This window comes from Tyto alba, unplaced genomic scaffold, assembly GCF_018691265.1.
Source record: "Tyto alba isolate M040663 unplaced genomic scaffold, T.alba_DEE_v4.0 Super-Scaffold_14, whole genome shotgun sequence".
Taxonomy (NCBI): domain Eukaryota; kingdom Metazoa; phylum Chordata; class Aves; order Strigiformes; family Tytonidae; genus Tyto; species Tyto alba.
Window position 1 is genome coordinate 3,847,474 of NW_024881276.1, and position 19,137 is coordinate 3,866,610.

The 19,137-nt window shown below is 44.4% G+C and overlaps 1 protein-coding gene across 4 annotated transcripts; it reads left to right on the plus strand.

Moving 5' to 3' along the window:
- The first annotated feature begins 876 nt into the window (after positions 1–876).
- On the plus strand, positions 877–18,889 carry ASMT (acetylserotonin O-methyltransferase). 4 transcript variants are annotated; one of them, XR_006164964.1, is made up of 10 exons: positions 878–1,158; positions 4,547–4,721; positions 5,928–6,057; positions 6,906–6,974; positions 7,369–7,487; positions 8,701–8,841; positions 10,111–10,233; positions 10,878–11,041; positions 14,345–14,404; positions 14,547–18,889. XR_006164964.1 is itself a non-coding variant. In XM_042788929.1 (9 exons), the coding sequence occupies exons 3-9, from the start codon at positions 4,550–4,552 to the stop codon at positions 11,090–11,092; spliced, it is 969 nt and encodes a 322-aa protein (XP_042644863.1). In that variant the 5' UTR covers positions 877–1,158; positions 2,618–2,712; positions 4,547–4,549; the 3' UTR covers positions 11,093–12,863. The 4 variants fall into 4 exon arrangements, 3 of the variants coding, with proteins under 3 accessions (XP_042644863.1, XP_042644862.1, XP_042644861.1); XM_042788929.1 differs by lacking the exons at positions 14,345–14,404; positions 14,547–18,889 and adding an exon at positions 2,618–2,712 and having other exon boundaries at positions 877–1,158; positions 10,878–12,863; XM_042788928.1 differs by having other exon boundaries at positions 14,345–18,889.
- Positions 18,890–19,137: the final 248 nt, after the last annotated feature.

Consider the following 19,137-nt stretch of genomic DNA (forward strand, 5'->3'; position numbering starts at 1 on the left):
ACTGGCTGCTTCTGCCCTTAGGGACAGGGTGCACCCTACTGCCAACCCCAGGGTCACCAGGACCTGCGCCCATCACAGCAAGTTTCACCTCCGCTCTGCCTATGCCCCTGTGTTTCTTTTATAACTTCCGTGGACACAGCTTGCAAACCAGGCCAGGGAAGCACACTCAGTTTTTCCACACCTGGGTGGAGATTATCACAGGCACAGGCTGTGGTGGGATGCTTTCTTCTCCTTCAGCTGCTTGTGTGGACGCTGCTCTCAGATCATTCCCTCAGCAGCTATTGCCTGCTATGCAGTAGTAGTTGTGCCAGTCATTTTCTTGTGTGGGTAAGGTCTGAGGCCCTGGGTACATGACCTGGAGCCTGAGGCTGAACAATTCTCTGTTTCAGCGTGGTGAATGTAAGTGCTGTGCATATGCTTGAGTGAGGGGTAAGTGGAATTAGGGCCATGGAAGATTTCAGGCTTGGTCGGGAGCATGTTGTGACCACTTTGAGCTGAGCTGATATTTCTTCACTCTTAGACCTCTGGGAACGTCCACATTTCAATTGAAGAATTTTGTCGTCAAATTGTCATCTTTCCTCAGGGGTCACATTATTGAGCTGACTGACATATGGAAGGATTTCTATTCTTGGCAAGTCTTCCAGCATCAAAAAGCCAGCCTGATGGAGTAGAGCTGCTTTTGAACCAGCCCCGAGTAAGCTTCTGCTTTGGTTTATGAACTCCTGGTGCATCGCACTGAGTTCAGGCTCTTGATGTTGTTCTGCAGTGATTTCTGTTTTGCTTGTTACGAGCTTTCAAGTGCTTGTGAAGTATCAGCACGTTAACCGACAGCTGAACTGACAATACAAGCTTTAATCTGCACTGCTTCTTTAGCCTTGCACTTGGTGATGGAAGAGCCAAAGAAACAGCTGAACCTCGTAGAAAAACCCACTGAAGCCAAATAACTTAGCTAACGCATTTTGTAACCAGTGTGTTTCTCAGAAGCAGTAAGATTAAGTGGATCAGCTGGTGTGCTCTGTGCCTGGTGGAAAGAAGCTTATTTAAATAAAGAGGTCCAGAGAATCCGTGCCTCAGTGCAGAAAGAAAATGAGTTCCACAGAAGACCTTGGCTATCCTCAAATCATCTTGCAATGCAGCAGTGGATTTTTAATCTCAAAGGTAAGAAATATAACTCAGTCTTGGATAAATGTCTAAGAATGTGAAGACAGAAATATTCAAGGATCTCACTTTCGGTCCTGAAGGCAAGTCTTTGGAATAAAAACTCTCTCGTGTGAAAGCATCATCTCTGCTCATCTAGGCAGGGAGGAATTTTGAAAAGGAAAAACATTTTAAAATCACCTAACCCCTCAGGATAGATGTAGCATTTACTGAGACCTCTGTGACCTTTGGGGGCTTGGAAGAGCAGACCTTGTCTCTGCATGAGGCTTTATAAAAAACACAGGAGTTTACAGCCGGGGACTTGCTGTCTGACTGCCTCAAACGTGGAAAGTTACCTCGGTGGTGGGATTTCTTCCCAATTGTCATTTTTGGAGTTTGAGAAACAGAGAGTTGACTTGAATTTCCCTTTTCCTTCCCTGTTATACCATGAAAAGAACAAGATCTTTCAAATATATTCTCAAATAATTTCCTTCCCTCTCCCATAGTTTTTCTGTATGTGTTATGCAGAAGGCTGAGCTTGAGAACGTCTGGTATTCCCTCTTTTCAGGTGGAAGAAAGAGTCTGGCATAATGACTGTTTTTCCAGACAGCATTTGATTAAGGCATAAATGTAGAACTAGTAGTTCCGCTTTCCTTAGTGTTTACTGATGTTGTTTGCATTTCTGTGTGTGTAAGCACATAGGCATAAAATTATAACATCCAGTGCAGTGGAGATCTTTTCCTCATTTTTGTTAACTTTCCTATTGTCTGTCACTGTATCTCTGGCCAACGTGGTAACAGAAGGAATGCTCTCTGGGTTGTGCAAATACTGATGCGTCTTAAGGCTCCTGAGCTGACAGTAAAGAGAGGAGAAACAGATTACAAAAAATCCCTTTGCTTGGTGAGAAAGAGGAGTGCCCAATGATTTCCAAATTAACGCTGGTGCTGTTTTTGAGAAACGATCTCAACTTTGGTTGAATCATGTTCTTACTGAGTGTAAAAGCAACTTCCTGTGGACTTTATAAAATCATTATAGATACAGGCAGTCCATGATGTTAATGCCTTTGTTACTGTTTTAGTCTTTGTGTGGCCAGAGAGATAGGTTAATACTTGTGAATTTGACTGTACAGCTAAAGAAGGATGTTGGGATTTTTTATGGTTGGTTACGTATGTCTGTCTGAAGGTCGGGGGTTCTTCCTGGAGATGTTACACACCTTCCCTGTGAAAAGACAGGGCAATTCTGTTGACCTGAATGAGGCAGTCTTGTTGGCTCCGAGAAACCCCCCTGCCTTAGGGAGACCACTTATAGTCATGCATGTCAGTCCCTGAAAACAGGGTCTGTAGAGTGGGATATTCCCCCTGCTACAAACCATAGGAGACTCTCCAGGGTTCACTGGAGCGTACATTAGATCCTTAGTTAAAAAAACAAAAACAACAACAAAAAACTGACCACCACACAGACTTGCCTTTGTACTTTCCAGGCACAAAGCAAGGAGGACTGTGAGAATGTGCTCTGAAACTCAGGAGGAGGCAGGAACATTAACAGCCAAAACCCGGTCTCTAAGTGTGAACCTTGGTGAGCCAAAACCATTGGCTGGTGTGGTGGTTTGAGCTCAGAGGGTAACTGGGCACCACGCACCGTTCACTCACCCCTTCCCGCCTCAGGAATGGGAAGGAGAAAATGAAGCATAAAGGCTCAGGAATCCAGAGATGAACAGGGAGGGATGACTCACTGTCGTGGTTTAGGCCTGGTTGGCAGCCAAACACAATGCAGCAGCTCTCTCTCCCTTCCCCTCCGGCAATGAGAAGGGACAGAGAGCCAGGCTTGGGGTTCAAGATAGGACTGGGATGGGGAAAAGTCCCCCTTTTATGATCACGAGCAAAAGGCAGACTCGTTAGGGGAAGCAAAAAAGAGCATACATTTATTACAGACACTAACAACACATAACAGAGTAGGACAGTGAGAAGCATCGCCACATCTTGAGAACACCTTCCCCCCACCCCTCCCTCCTTCCCGGGCTCAGCTCTGCTCCCGATATCTCTACCTCCTCCCCCAGGGGCGCAGGGGCAGGGAATGGGGGTTGCAGTCAGTGCTGCCACTTCCTTCATGTTCGGTGAGGGGAGTGTCCAGAACTTGTTCCCCCCTGCTCCATCGTGGTCCCCCTCTCACAGCAGACAGTCCTCCACAAACTTTCTCCGACTTGAATTCCTCCCATGGGCCGCAGCGTTCCCCACACTGCTCCGTCATGGGTCACTAACTTCCTCCGACTGGATTCCCTCCCACGGCTGCAGCCCTTCCCGAGCTGCTCCGGCGTGGGACACCCCCGCATGCTGCAATCCTCCCAGCACTGAATTACAGCAGCGGGGCTGCCTTTTCCCATGAGACCCGGCCTTCTTCGGGCACAGAACCTTGATCATCCGAGCAGGAACAACAGGCTGTAAATCAATGTCTGCTCCACCGCAGATCTCCATGGGTGGCAGGGGGGGCCGCGCTGCTGTCTCCCCACAGGATACAGGGGGGTCTCTGCTCCGGCACACCTCCCCCCTCCTTTCTTCCTCCGTTCCTCCACTGACCTTGGTGTTCATGCAGCTGCAGCAACTCCTCCTCACAAGTCCCACTGCCCGTCACCACGTCCCTTCTTAAATACGTTATCGCAGAGGCACAGCCGATTGGCTCAATTTCCCAAACAGAAGTGGAGCTGACGTGGAGCTGGGGGAGCTTCGAGAAGCTTCTCACAGGGGGCCGCCCCGATAGCCCCCTCCCCTGCCACCAAAAACTCCACCACTCACTCAACCCAGGACACTCACGCATTACAGTCACAGGCAAAAGAGAGCTGTTAGGAGAAGATAAAAATAACATCCCTTTAATTCAAACACTAATGAAGACAACACTGAACAGCCAAGATGGGACAAGTGAGAAGTGCCACTGCATCCAAAAACACCTCCCCTCTTTGTCCTTCTCGTAATTCCTCCTCCTGATTCCCCAACCCCCCTCCCAGGTTCCCCTTCTTAAATTCGTTCTCGCAGAGGCGCAGCCACCGTCACTAATTGGCTCAGCCCTGGCCAGAGGTGGGTGCGACTTGGAGCTGCGGAATTTTGAGAAGCTTCTCACAGACCACTGCTGTATCCCTCTGCCCCGCTACCAAAACTGCCCCCACAGAAGCCCAGCACGGCTGGCTTTGTCAGAAAAGGAAAAAGAAATGAAAAAAGATGCACTACAGGCACTGTAGGGTATTATCAGTGCTCAGAGAAACTTCAGTTTAATCATTGGACTTATTAACATGGAATATGATTTTTACATGAGAAAGATATTATGATGTATATATTTTCTCCCACAATGCAGCTTTACGAATTTAGTAGGTTTTGGTGTTTTTTCTTGATGCCTCACTCCCACCTTTTCTTACCCCCAGGTTATGTTCACAGCCTGTGAGTTGGGGGTGTTTGATCTTTTGCTGGAGTCTGGGGAGCCTCTCTCTTCAAATGCCATTGCTGTGCGCTTGGGTACCAGCACCACAGGGATGGAGAGACTGCTGGATGCCTGTGTGGGATTGAAGCTCTTGGCAGTAGAGCTGACACAAGAAGGAGGTAATAAAGGCAGAAGAAGAGGAAGAAACTGTAAGAATTCAAGCTCTGATGGTTTTGAAAGTGAGGCAAGGTGTGTAGGGAGAGATGATATCTAGTGTTAGGCCAGTTACCACAGCTGGAAGGAGGACAGAATCACTTGGGAACGCCACCCCCCCCTTCAGCTGAAAGAGAAGCAGCAAATGTCAGCATGATTAAAGGTGTAAAGTAAAACTCAGGTGAAGGATATGTCCTTAAATTTCTTTGTGCTAAAGCTTCAGGTGACCTTGGAGAAGATATTCAAAGTCTTAGCAGAGCTGGTGTCAAAAAAACTGAGGTGTGGGTATGATTTTTAACATTAAAACAAAATGCCAGGGTGGATGGGCCACAGCATGACTTAAAAACACGTTCTGTTTTTCTTTGGGGTTTTACCACCCTGTGAAGTATTTTGTTTAGGTTGCTGATCCAAACTGAGAGGTGATACAAGTTTGTCCTTGCATCAGAGATGTTGAGTCCACGCTGTCAGAAGGGATCTGTGACTATCAGAGAGCTGGTCAGGACTAGCCAGAGTCTTGCAAGTTGTGTCCCCTGCTCTGGCTTGGGCTGCCTTGCCCTGTTTCAGGGCTTACAGTAGTTGCCCAATGAGTTCAGGGAGAGCAGGATCTGTCTTTATTTTCCTTTTGTATACCAGTCCTATGGGCGGGTGATGCAACTGCTGATGCATTGGAGGAAGCGGGGGAGTTTTCTGAGTCTTTTAAGCATTTATCTGTCCTCAGAAGGTCCTGCCCTAGCGAACTGAGAGAGGGTATATGGTTGGCATGATGTCTTGGGGACTCGTCTCCTGCTTGCTGACCTTCTTGATCAGAAAAAAAGATTTGTCTGCAAGAGCTTCTTATTTAAATAGAGCATAACAGAAGCTTTTTTCTGATAGCAGAAGCCTATAGGTAAGTGATGAGACTCGTAAGGTATTCCTCTTGCTGTTCTTGAAAGAAATGTTTGGTGCTGGAGTAAGTGTAGGTAGATAGTGTTTACTCACATTGAATGGTGCAGCACACATTTCAGCCACCCTCACCCACCTGCTCACTGTAGTGGAAGGATTGACCGTAGAAGCAATGCGATTGCGTCTTTGGTCATATAGACATCTTCTGGTGATGAATACCGTGCTGTACAATAGGCTCGGCAAAATGGTATGTCATACATGTTAGTAAATATATTTATTTCACCCTTTAGCCCTCTACAGAAACACAGAAATTTCCAACGTCTACCTTACAAAATCAAGTCCCAAGTCTCAGTATCATATTATGATGTATTACTCCAATACTGTCTACTTGTGCTGGCACTACCTGGCTGATGCTGTGAGGTAAGGAGGGTTGTGCTCTGCCTGTTGCAGGCTGCTCTGCAGCATCTGTGTAGCTGCTCTGAGTAGTGTGTTTCTGGGGAAGGGCACGAGGAAGATGGTGGCTGGTTCTCAGAAAGACAAAAAACAACAGATCATTGTGGCTGTTAACAAGGCCAATATGTGCTCTCGTTTATTCATGTTTTCCATTTGTGTGTGTTCATGTTTTCCTTTTCCTTCTGATGGTAGAGATGATCTAGGAATCAGATTTCTGTGCATTTGACATTCAGGAAAGCACTTGGTCATTACAGTGGCTCTTACTTGAGGAAACATCAGCTAAGTAAATGATGAGTAATAATGGCTAAGGATAGTTCTGTTACAAAGGAGTAGTTTATAGGGGGATTTTATAGGATTAGGGGGTTTATAGGAGTGGTTTAATATGAGACTGGAGTGTCCCTTGTTCCAGTCCGTGCAACTGATGATCAAACACGGTGTGTACGATGGTGATAACTGCATGCACCAGTGTTGTACCTTTACCTGAGATGTGTTCCCATCAATCATAGAACGGTTGGGGTTGGAAGGGACCTTAAAGATCACCTAGTTCCAACCCCTCTGCCATGGGCAGGGACACCTTCCACTAGATCAGGTTGCTCAAAGCTCCATCCGTCCTGGTCTTGAAAAGAACCAGTCATTCTGGGGAAAGGTTGAGAAATATATCAGTATATGTTGGCGTGGCAAATGAGGCTTTACAGCCATTACAAACAGGCTGGCATATATTCCATACAAAGTTGATCACCTTCACAGTGAGGTGTGTTTGGGGTAAAAGAAAAAAGAAATCCACACTCATATGCTTTTTTTGGTTGATATTTTAGAGAAGGAAGAAACCAATATGAAAGAGCTTTTGGCATTTCATCTGAAGACTCTTTTGGAGCAATGTACAGGTAATGATTAGTGTATTTATAGAAATTTTATTCTTATTACTGTAGATAAAATTAATGTTTTTAATTATAGTTCAGGACAATGAAATATGGTGATGTGAGAATCCCACTCATCAGAACCATTATGCAGTGTTTTCTTTTCTCAACAATATCCATTACTGGGACACTGTCTGATATTTTGAACAGAAGTTTATCATTTCCTATATGAATGCATAGCTGAACACTTCTTCTACAGTAAGACTTAAGGTAGGTTTATATGCAAAGAGAATGTATTCTCTGTCAATAAAAACAGAGATTAGTGTTTAAGCTAAAACCTGAAATAACAGTTGTATGATAGGCATCACCAAGGATATTGTAAGTTACCTTTTCTATGCGCTGTGTCTGTTTGCAATTCTAGATCGGAAGAAGAAATGTTGAAATTCATGGCTGGCCAGAACTCAGTATGGAGTATATGTGGAAGAGATGTTCTTGCTGCATTTGACCTTTCCCCTTTCACACAGATCTATGACCTGGGAGGTAAGCATCAATAATCTTTAGCAAACCTCTGAACCATCTACTTTTACAAGCTCTGAAAAGAAAATTAACTCTGTCCTGGTTTTGGCCAGGATAGAGTTAATGTTTCTTCTTAGTAGCTAGAATAGTGCTGTTTTGGATTCAGTATGGGATTTGGTATGAGAAAAATGTTGATAATACACTGATGTTTTCGGTTGTTGCTGAGATATCAAGGACTCTCTAACCCCCCACGTCCTGCCCGTGTGCAGGTGTGTGAGAAGCTGGGAGGGAGCTCGGCCAGAGCACCGGACCCAAACTCACCAACGAAATATTCCATATCATGTAACGTCACACTCAGCATGTAAAGGAGGGTTGGCCGGGAAGGAGAAGGTTCTCTCACTTTTTGTGATTGTGATTGCGGGATCTTGGTATTTTGGCATTACTATCTGGGAACAGGCTGGGTATTGGTCAGTGGGTGGTGAGAAATTGCATTGTACATTGCCCGTTTGTACTTTTTTTTTTTTTTTTTCCATCCCAGCCAAAACCAGGACAAACTTCTATGTTATACGATGGACAAGACATATCTCAGCAATAAAGGGAGCATTTTACTGATTTGGTTATGTTTAAAAGAGAAATGTGAGAGTGGTGAGAGCATGAGGAAGCTGAATGCTTTTCTCTACAGTCTCATTTGTGTGAGTGGTGGTCCATCCCCTTGTGTACGTGGCAGCTTTGGCATTTTTTTGTGCCTTGCTTGATACGTTCTTCCAGTACCAGACTCTTTCCCTCCTGCCCTTCAGACAGTGTCATTGAGATATTGTCTGCAGCCTCTTTCCCTGCAGGGCCCCACTGTCCCAGCACCACTGAGCACTGCCAGGATTCATGGGGCAGGTGGGCTCCATCACCACTTCCCCCCCGTGCCTGGTTTAATGGCTCTGTTTTTCCGTTCCCACCTTCCAGCACCCACAACTGGCTCTGGCTGGGAGGGTGTGTAAGACCTGTAAGGGCTGGGCCTGACCCCACAGGCCTGGGTGCTGAGCACCCTGGATCTTCCTGCAGAGCAAACGGAGACGGTGACCTCTCCTGTCCCTCCTCTTCCCTTTCAGCAACATTTGGGGAGCAAATGTACTTTGCCAGCTTCCATGAGTCTGAATGCACTGTTACCTGCATGGCTTCATGGGGATGTTGCTGAACAGGTTGGCTTTGTGTCAGTGTTGACCTTCTTTTGCTCTCCCCAAAGGAGGTGGAGGGGCTTTGGCCCGGGAGTGTGTTTCTTTGTACCCAAATTCCACGGTCACAATTTATGACCTGCCGAAAGTCGTGCAAGTGGCCAAAGAACAATTCGTTCCTCCTGAGGAGTGTCGGATCGCTTTCCATGAAGGTAGGTGTGGACAGCAGTGTAGTGTTGTCACAGCTGTTGCTCCCAAGCCCCTTGTCTCTGTTCAGAGGTGCCACACTGGATGCTCAGTTCTCCAGCTGCCCCTTACGTGGGCAGAGTGTCCCAGACTGTGGCCCCCCCAGCCCTGGTCTGCGGTTCATTGCAGGGCTGTCCCAGTTGTGCAGCTGCCTTCTATCGGAGACAGTCATTCAGCAACCCAGAAGCTCTTTACTCCTCAACAGAACTATTTGATTTCTTCAGAACAATGGTACTTTAACAAAAAAAAAAAAAAAAAATGTCCCGCAACTTTTAAAAACTGCCACGCCACATTATAAATCTTCCTAACACTCCCTTTTCTTTTGTGCAGACTTCCTGGCACATATGCAGGATGTCAGGCCTGCTCCGAGCCAAGGGGTTTTCCTTTTCTGGTCACATTTGATTGACTTTCAAGTCCTAAGATATTTCAGGCTTTGAATGTGGGTGAGCTAGCCCATATTCCTCTTGTCCAGTCCATAGATCTTGCATGGTCTTTTCACCATCTGTGGTGAAAATGAGTGTAGGGAGATTTAATTTTTAATGTTCCCAGAAGCCTTCGAAGTGTTGGAATGACTGAATATTGCTTGAAGCTCAGAGAGAGGAAAGAAGGCTTGAGGAAGGAAGGGAGTATATAAAAACAAAGGTGGAGAAACATGGGAAATGTTACCTGTGCCAGTGGTGCAAAGAAATGGGAGTGTAAATGGCAAAGATGCAAAGAGAAAAATCTGAATGCAGTACACTGGGTGCTGAACAAAAGGCATGATGATGAAGCTAGTGCTAGGAGGTGAGAGATGTGAATTTTTTTCCTTATGACTTTATGATATAGCTCTGTGGTTACTGAAGGTCTTTGAAAATTTTCTTAGATAAGGGAAAATTCTTTCCTTTATTTCCATGACAGATATCATGAGAAACTGTCTTCTCTCCTTAACACTTTATGAATCTGAATTCCGGTCATTGGAGAATACTTAGAGTCAAATGCTTTCCTGTGTATCAAAGACTGATTCAGATGAGCTGCTGCTTTTAAACATTTCAGACCAACTTGAGATTGAACAAGAACAAAATCCTCTATGCAGTTGCTCAGAGGACTTTTACTTGGTGACTCTGTTGCTGTCTGATGTGGGTGATGGACTCGGCAAGCCCAGAGTCTTTAGAACTGGACTGAACTGAAAATATTTGCTTAACTCAGACCTCTGTTATTTGAGGGGTTTGTGTCATACATGTATTCTTGCTTTACAGGAGACTTCTTTAATGATTCAATTCCAGAAGCTGAACTGTATATTTTATCCAAGATACTGCATGATTGGGATGATGACAAATGCAGGCAATTGCTGGAAAAAGTCTACAAGGCTTGCAAACCTGGTAGGTTTGAGCTCTTGAAGAGCAGAGAGACTCTTGCCTATCAGTAACGTGAAGCACACCAGTCTTGATGTTCAATTGGGGTGGCACAGTTTCAGTGCAGGGGTTTCTTGGTTTAGTCTTGTCCTTTCCTGAGCCCAGACATGTACAGCTGAGCCAAACAGGGCCTGGTTGAAGTTCTCCTTATCTGTCTTTCAATTTTAGTCTCCTTCTATACAGGGTCTCCTCTTTCAAAGCATTTAGGTGTAAGGATTGGGGATTTTAGGTATTGTTTAGACAAGTGTATACCTCCATAGTAAAAATCCTATTCAGCATCACATTGAACCGTTGCAGCTTTGAAAACACTGCGTACAGAGCTGGGCTCTCAGAAAAATCAGTAAGCTCCTGGGGATTTCAGCTGGGGGAAATGGCAGTTTCCATCCCAGCCACAGCATCCCCTTCAGCCCTGGTACGTCTGTACCGAGGTAGCCAAGCAGAGGCATGCGCCAGTGCTTTTGCTCTTTTGCTGTCTTGTGTGATGCTGAAATACGACTTAACATAGAAGCTGCTTCTTCCCGAAACTAAAGGTTAGGATCTAATCATCCAGCTGAAAACCATCTCGTCTTCTCAGAGCTCAGTGTGTGTTTTATTTCTCTTTATTCAACCAGGCGGTGGAGTGCTGGTGGTTGAATCGCTTCTGAATGAAGATAAAAGTGGGCCTTTAGAAACCCAACTGTATTCGATGAATATGTTGGTCCAGACAGAAGGAAAAGAACGAACAGCAGCAGAGTACAGCCAGCTCCTCGAGGCAGCTGGCTTTGGAGAGTTTCAGGTCAAGAGGACTGGAAAACTCTATGATGCTGTTTTAGGAAGGAAATCATAGTGCCTCTTTTATGTACCTATCAAGATAGGAAAAGTGGATAAATGTGATATTCTCTTCTTACAGGGGAATCATCAACTTAGCTTTTCATTAAGACTTCCAACATTTTTGTAAGCTGATACATTGTCAGGAGAATCGGTAATGATAGATCTTGAGCATGCACAGACTGTGAGTCTGGCAACCTGACGAAGGTTTGCCCTTGGATCTGAAAGGGTGAGAAAGAAATCAACACTTGTTCCACAAGAAATAACCCCCAAAAGAAATGTACAGTGTGTCTGCTTCAGTTTTTTAAATTCTTTCCAATTTTAACACTGTATCTGATAAGAGCAAAGCTGAATTTGTATTTGAAATCCTGCAAATTAAAACTGATCCCTGTAGTGAGCTCTGATACCTGAATTTTTATTCCTGGGGAATTACTATAATATAAACAGATCAAATTATATCTCCTTGTGGTTAGTCTTTTCAGAGTTGCAGGAAAAATTCTGTCTGAGCCTTGGGGAATTTGGCATGAAAAATTATATTAATGTTTTATTTCCTCTAGATTTTGATTTAAGTTATGAAAAAGGATTCTGTAGCTTAATGACTGGCTGAAGCCCAAGGGTACTCTATACAGGGCAGGCCATGAGATGACAGCTGAGAGGGAGAATGATGCAGCCAAGTCATTCAGTTATGCACTGTGGAAGTCCTTATTGCATGTCTCTTGCTATTTCTTTAATCATTTGATCAAGCACAACCTGCCATAACCCACCTAGTTCTTGGAAAGAGAATTACAGATTACTGGAGTGAGAAACAGTTGGAGAAGGCACCAGAAAATCACTCTCTGTGGTTGTGGCTTGAACACTAATTGCATTTGCACATTAAACTGAATAATAGAGGAGCTGAGATAGTCTTCTCAGTAGCCATGTACAGGAGCCTCCCTCTCCCTTGACTGTGGGAGAAGTGTAGGGAGAAAGTAGCCCCAGCAGAGAAAAGTTGGCCTTTTGTCATGTTTTGTGATATCAAAATCAAATCACAAGGGAATAATGGCCCTTCTCAACCTTAAAAGCAACAGGGCACGCTTCATGAGCCACCATGCAGGCAATGGGTTTATGCTCAAGTAGCACCTCGCCCTGTAGATATCGACAGGCTATTGCAGGAGTTGGGGCAAGTGGTTTTGGAGAGTTTCCGTCGGCTGCAGTCACCGTGTTCCCTACCTGCAAGTTATGTGGCATGAAGGTGACTTTGCCAGGAGCTGCAGCCTGTGAGTAATGTGTTCTGAATGCTTGCTCGCTTTCCAGACAATGTGCGGTGTTACATCCTGCAGCAGCCAGGCACGAACACAAATAATGAAATGAGGCTGACTCAGGTCTTTGTTGATTCTGTACACACCTCAAAAAACCCAAATGTTCAGAAATGTTGCTGATTTCACTGTACCAAGCCGCCAATGAAGTATTCTGGGGGAAAAAACAAAACAAAACAAAACTCCTGTCTGGACTTTCTCTGATACGTTTTCCCCCCCCAAAATTTGCATGCATGCCCATGGACTGCTGGTTGTGCGTTGGAGTTGCAGTTTCCTAAGCCAGTAGACAGGCCAGTCATGGTCAGCATGCTGCAGCTGCCTATATAAACTGACACATCTTATAACCTTGATGAGTCAAAAAATTCCTGTCTCAGCTGGTGTCAGCGGTAAATCTGCCCTTGACTGGAAAAAAAAAAAACAAAACAAAACAAAAAAACAAACGTGAGCAGGCTGTTTGTATTTGTCAAAACAAACTACTTAAATACAGTACTTGTGCACTGAGTTGATTCACAACATGCTCTGCATGTCATTAACTTAGCAGTGAGTGTCTTGGGCACAACCTGACTAGGCAAGATGCACATCTGGTTCTAACATGACTTTTTAGCTGTATCAAGGTTCAAAGATGTTGGGTCTTTAAAGAACAGGATTGACCCGTCATTACCTGGAATACATATGAAAATGAATGAAGTGCAGAATGTTGACTGCAGAATTTGAAGATCATTGGTATGTAAATGACTTTTAAGGGTCAGATGTAATGCCATATCAGAGAAGCTAAATGCCAACACACTGATTACAGTGGGCTTTCCCTGCCTGTGCGAAGCAGAACCTCCAGCTGGCTCTATAGCTTCAGCAACTCATTCCTTATCTGTTAGTTGGCCTTTTAGCATCCAGATTCTGGGGGGATGCAAAAGCATTCTTGGCTACTCTCTTATGCTGGATGACCAAGGAAATACTGGAGTATGCAATAGGAAGATACTAAATTTCTATATTTACCTTCAGACACAAGACCTTTGAAACCACAAAATAATGTAGTAAGAGGATTTGTGCTGTTTCCATTAGACTATACTTATTTATATACTCAGTTCTGAATTTCCTATTCTTCACCCTCCCTGCCCTTTCCTCCACAGTGTTTAACTTCCTCTTTCTTTAGAGCCTCTCTTTTCTCCCATGAGTCTTTGACCTTTGTCCATCCTTTAGTCCTTCCTTCCTGACCCGAATATAGGTTTATCTATGAGCACAGAACAAGTCAGTGCCAGAGTAAGAGAGTAAACCCAGAGTGCTCTGAGCTTAAGACCTGCCTTGACAAAGCAGAGGCAAATCTGGTCTCATCAGAGCCTCTTCCCTCTTTTTTTCCCACATTTTTTTCTTTTTCCTTTTTTTTTTTTTTTTTTTTCTTAAATAACAAACACTGTGAAGAAGACCTGAAGCAAGAGCTTGTTTCTCTTTGATCACACACACAGCTTTCATTTTACCTATTAAATTGCCTTTATCTCAACCCATGAGTTTTCTCACTTTTACCCTTCCAATTCTCTCCCCCGTCCCACCACAGGGGGAGTGAACGAGCGGCTGGGTGGGGTTTAGTTGCCGAATGGGGCTAAAACACGGCAACCTGCAAAGGAGCCAAGTCCAGGATGCTCTACAATGTCTCCTGAGGTGTATCAGTGAGAGGTGCACAGTCTTGCTCCCAGTACCCACAAGCACATATGCGTTCATGGGTTCCTTGAATATGACCATGGTCTCTAGTTCCATCCGATCTTTGTGCCTTGCCAGGTCACCAACTCTCACCTCTGGTCTATCCAGACCAAGTGGGTCTTCTGCTCAGCCAATGTCACCTGTGGCCAAGGCCCCAGCATCTGCTAGAACATCCAGGTGCTTGGGTTAGCCATAGCCCTATGGAATCTGTGTATAGCAATATTAAATGTATATTTTTTTTTTTTTTTTTTTTTTTTTTCTGATGGCAGTGTTTTATTTTTCAGTGGTAAATAGATCTGGACTAATAATGATTCAGTTCTCAAGACTTCATTAGACTGGATGAGGTGGGTTCCCCTGGCTCTGTATGTGAGTGGTGTTACTCTTGCCTATAAGAGTGATTCTTGGTGTCCCACTGAGAAGAGGACTGCCTTTGCTGGTGAGGGGCCACTGGTCTTATACTAACTTTGCCTCATGTTGACTTCTCAGGGCTCCATTTCTGGCCTATGCGGCTTGTTATCTGGCTGTTTTGAGAAACTACCATCTGAAGCAGAGCTTGATAGCAAACGTCTCTTACTGTTTGTCATCCCACACTTAGATTTCCCTGTAATAACAAAGGCCTTGAAAACATGGGTGCAGGCTGAAGACAGGTGCCCCGGCATCAACAAGAACTTGCTGACAGCCATTGGTCTTTGAAGCAGCACAGCCTTGAGCACTGGAAAAAAAAAAAAAAAAAGCTTCAGATATAACAGACAAAAGAAACAATAACTATCCAAGAAAATAACAGTGGAGGAGCAAAGTATGGAACCACTGCCTAGAAAAAAACCAGCACGGTATGCAGTTGGATCAGGTGGTGGCTGGGGGGATGAGTATGTGCCAAAAGAGACCTAAAATGGAGAGGAGAAGAGTGGGAAATTGCCACCACGGGAACTCTGGTTGCAGAAGCACTGCAGGATGGTGGGAACCAGGCCCATGCCCCCAGAATCCATGACGGCTCCAGGGTCCAGCTCCCCCTCCCTCCACCTGCCTGCTCCTAGAGCCCCCTCGAGGGACCCAGGAACTGCCCACCCCTTGCCCTGGAGTGCGTGTGCTGCTCTAAGTGTGTGTGTGGTTTTCCTCACAAATTCTGCATGTTTCTGCCCTCTAATGCTCTAGTCCCTCAAAAAAAGCCTTGTTGCAAATCAATTTAGTTTTGGGTAAGAGCCACATTCTGAATTAAGCTCCAGCAGGGTTATGAAGAACATTCAATACTGGGGGTGAGGGGCTGAGGTGAGAGATGGTGGGGAATGCTTTCTGGATCTCAGTAAGGAAGGCCCATAACAGATGACTCAATAAAATAACTGTTTTCGTGAGAAAGAATAAGAAGAGGAATATAGATAACAAAAAAATTTTGCGTCCGTTCAGATGGCAGGCACCCATGTTCATGCAGCATTAGATGGATGCCAGCTGGATTTTCTCATAGTGTGTTGTACAGATCCTGTCCATGGAGGGAAGTGCATCGTTTTGGGTCATTTGAGTTATATAATTTTCTTACAAGAAAAAGGACGTTCTCATGAGAACTTGTTGCTGCCCTGTTAGATAAAGGCAAGGCCATGCTGGTGATGTCATCGCTGGCATAGGGAGGGAGCTGCCTGTGGGCTGCTCTGCTACTGAGCTCATCCTGCAGCCCCAAGGGGTGTGGGCAGCATGGCACGGGCCTGAAGACCACCCTGGCCATGCAGCACTGTGCACCATGGGCTTGCACCTGCTCAGCTTAGCTGTGATGTGGGTCACTACTTCCTAAATGTGCAATGGGCTCCCAGTCAGGATCAGTACATTCCACCCTTTGATCCACCTAGAATTTACCTTTCTCAAAGTGATTATAAATTACAGATTACATTAACAGCATACAGGTTTCTCAAGCCCTAAGTATGAGATCCAGTAGAGCAGACTTGGCTCCAAGACCACTGACTCCTTGAGCACAATGTCTTCTGCAAGGGTGCCAGTGGAGTGGCTCCCAGAAGGTCAGTGTGTTTCTAAAGAACTGGATGTTCTCACACCTTGAAACCTCTGAAAGGGTGAAGTATCCTTGTTCAGGTTTGCTGAAAGCAATTTGATCGTAACAGGATGAAACAGATTTCTTAAAATAGGAAATATGTCTGTCTGTTACATACTAGTGTGATCAGACTGTCAGGAGCTGACTAAAAGCACATAAAACTCAGTATTTCTTTCCAGTGACTCAGGGTGGGTTTTGCGAATGATTTAAGGTTCATGTTGTTAAAAAGGTACATATTTAGTCTTTATCCTGTGCTGTCCCTTACGGCTTTAAAACAGGTAGTGCTTTTTGAAATGGAATACAGTCTTCAATCAATAAACCTTTGGTGTGATAAATGAAGCAGTGCCAGTAGCACACGTTGCTGATTTCTTCTTTCAGCATTTATAGTACAAAAGGGAGACTGCAGTTCCAGGCTGTGATATGAATGCTAAGGATGCCAAAGTGCAACAGAACTGTTCACATCTCCCTGTTTAATAAAAAACATTTTTTTAAAAAATTAAAATCTTATGTTGGTAGGATTTAATTTTTAGTTGGAGAGTAGATAATCTAACACTACTATACAAACATTTCTTTCAGGCCTTTAGGTGTCAAAAGTGGTATTCAACAGCCTTGGACAACAAAGGAGGCTAAAAAGGCAATAAAAGTGATAGCATTAATGTGTGTAGGAGTAAATGTTAAGGCTCCAGTGTTACAGCTGCTGAGGGTAAAGATGTTTAATTGGCAAGAAGGAGTATTTTGTATGCAGGGAGAATGCAAAGAGGACAGAGCCAGGCTTTTTTCAGTGATGCCCAGTGACAGGACCAGAGGCAGTAGGCACAAACTGAAACACAGGAGGTTTCTTCTGAACATTGGGAAACACTTTTACTGTGCAGGTCACTGAGCACTGGCACATGTTGCCTGGGGAAGTGGTAGAATCTCTCACCTCAGAGATATTAAAAGGCTGTATAGAAATGGTCCTGGGCAACCAGCTCTAGGTGGACTTGTTTGAGCAGGCAGACTGGACCAGATGACCTCCAGAAGTCCCTTCCAATCTTAAACATCCTGTGATTCTGTGTGTCCAAATATGGATGGATTTAAGGTAAGATGTGTCTGGCAGCTCATTTTTAAAGAACAGTAACTCAGTGTTCACCTTTAGCTAATCAGTTTCATGCAGTGTCTTGAATAGTGGTAGGAAAAATCAGATTCCAACTGTCTATTGGTGCTGGGCAAACCAAGCTCCCAACCGGGAAGGAGACCAAGATGATTCCTAGAGGAAGACATCTCTCCAAGTATGGGCTGAAGATAAATGAGAGAGAGGGAAAGTTCAGGCCAAAGTACTCGTTACGGGTCCTGATTTGTCCCCTCCACATTGAAGCTGTTGGCTAAAGGAGGCTGGGGTAGGATTGTGGCCCCCTCTTGAACGTTGAGTTCAGCTACAGGCGAGTGCAGTGACCTAATGTATGTGGCAATATCTCCAGTGTGGCCTGTGTTCTAAGCAGGTGGTAAAACACAGCCTACAGACGGTGGGCAACAGCGGCAACCCCAAGTTCTATGACCCTCCAGATGGCTCCTATAGCAACCAAGGTGCCTGAAGTGCTGGCTGAAATTGTAGAGAGGATGAGATGGTTTATGATAATAGATTATGGAAGTTCATGGGCTGATCAGGTTCCCACCATAATGGGAAGGGCAATCAAGGGAAGAGCAGCAGTGCATTTAAAGATTGTTGTACCTACACTGCTTGTAAGGTTCAGCCTTCTGCAGAGGCACAAGCAGCAGAATTACGAGCTGGCTAAAATGCATTGACAACAACTGATCAAATGGGTCCAGTGTGGGCTCTGCTGAGATGACTCCTATGGAGGATGGCAAGCAATTGGGATACAGTCAGGTTTTGTAATGATATTATAATCCAAGACAGGAAAGCAGGCATGTAAAAGCTGGCATGGAGAACAGTCCAAGTAGTCTTGCCCTGGAAAGGCCTTATTTGGGTTACTCATGCATAGAAGAGCACTTTAGAAAAGAAATACAGAAGCTAAAGGGAATAATTTTGTTTTAGCACAGACCCCAGATGATACCCAGACCGCTCAAGAAGCCTTTTCATCTAAGGAGGGCATTTACAGCTCAAGAGGTTGTATTTGAAGACTGACAAGACAGAGGATTAGGTGGTTTAGTTATGATGTTGGAATTATAAATACACCAGTATCTTTTTGTATAATTGATCCTCAACCTTTGTATGGGTAGAAATATCCTGAATTATTTCACATTAATGACTTGTGTGCTAAAGAGTGTGTAAAAATCAACAGGCATACCATAAAACAAACAAACAAACAAAACCCACCAACCAACCAACCAAAAAAAAAAAATAAAACCTCCACTGCAGTGTAAAATGACCTACCCTAATCTGGGTACTGTACAATAAAAGTTTTGAAACTACTTTGATGTTGTTTATCTAAACTTCAAGGAAGTGGAGTCCCCACAGCTAGCTATTCCTTGGTTACATTTTTCTTATTTGCTGTATTGCAGGAAGGATAGCAATTTTGATGTGAACTATGTGATATTCACAACCATTTAATAGATTCAGTGAAGTTCGGGCAATAAAATGATCAACTAAAATTTTAGATGGAAGTCTAATTCTGTGTGGAGAAACCCAGCTATTCAAAATCGCCATGGAGAGTTGGAAAGTTTTCCACTTTTGGAGGAAAGAAAGGGAAAGATTCTGTCTGTTCTAGAAAAATGTCTGTAGCTACCCATAGCTCTAAAGAATTACTCTGATGCAAATGATACCTTGTCATTGTGGAATAAAAAAAAGTCTCTATCTTGTGTACTGTATCCTGTATGTTTTAATGATAAGGCCACACTAAGTTGAAAAAAACACACTTTACCAGAAATTATCAGGTGTTCTGCATACTCGGCCTGTACATTTTGTTCCTCTCAGATAGCTTTGAATTTGAAAAGCTGGAGTCACCATTTGTCCTGACCTGTCATGTCATGGCAGCCCCAGGGGTAGAGGACAGATAGAGAAATCCCTTAAAGTGCAGGAAATCCTCAAGCACAAGTAATTCCTCCCAA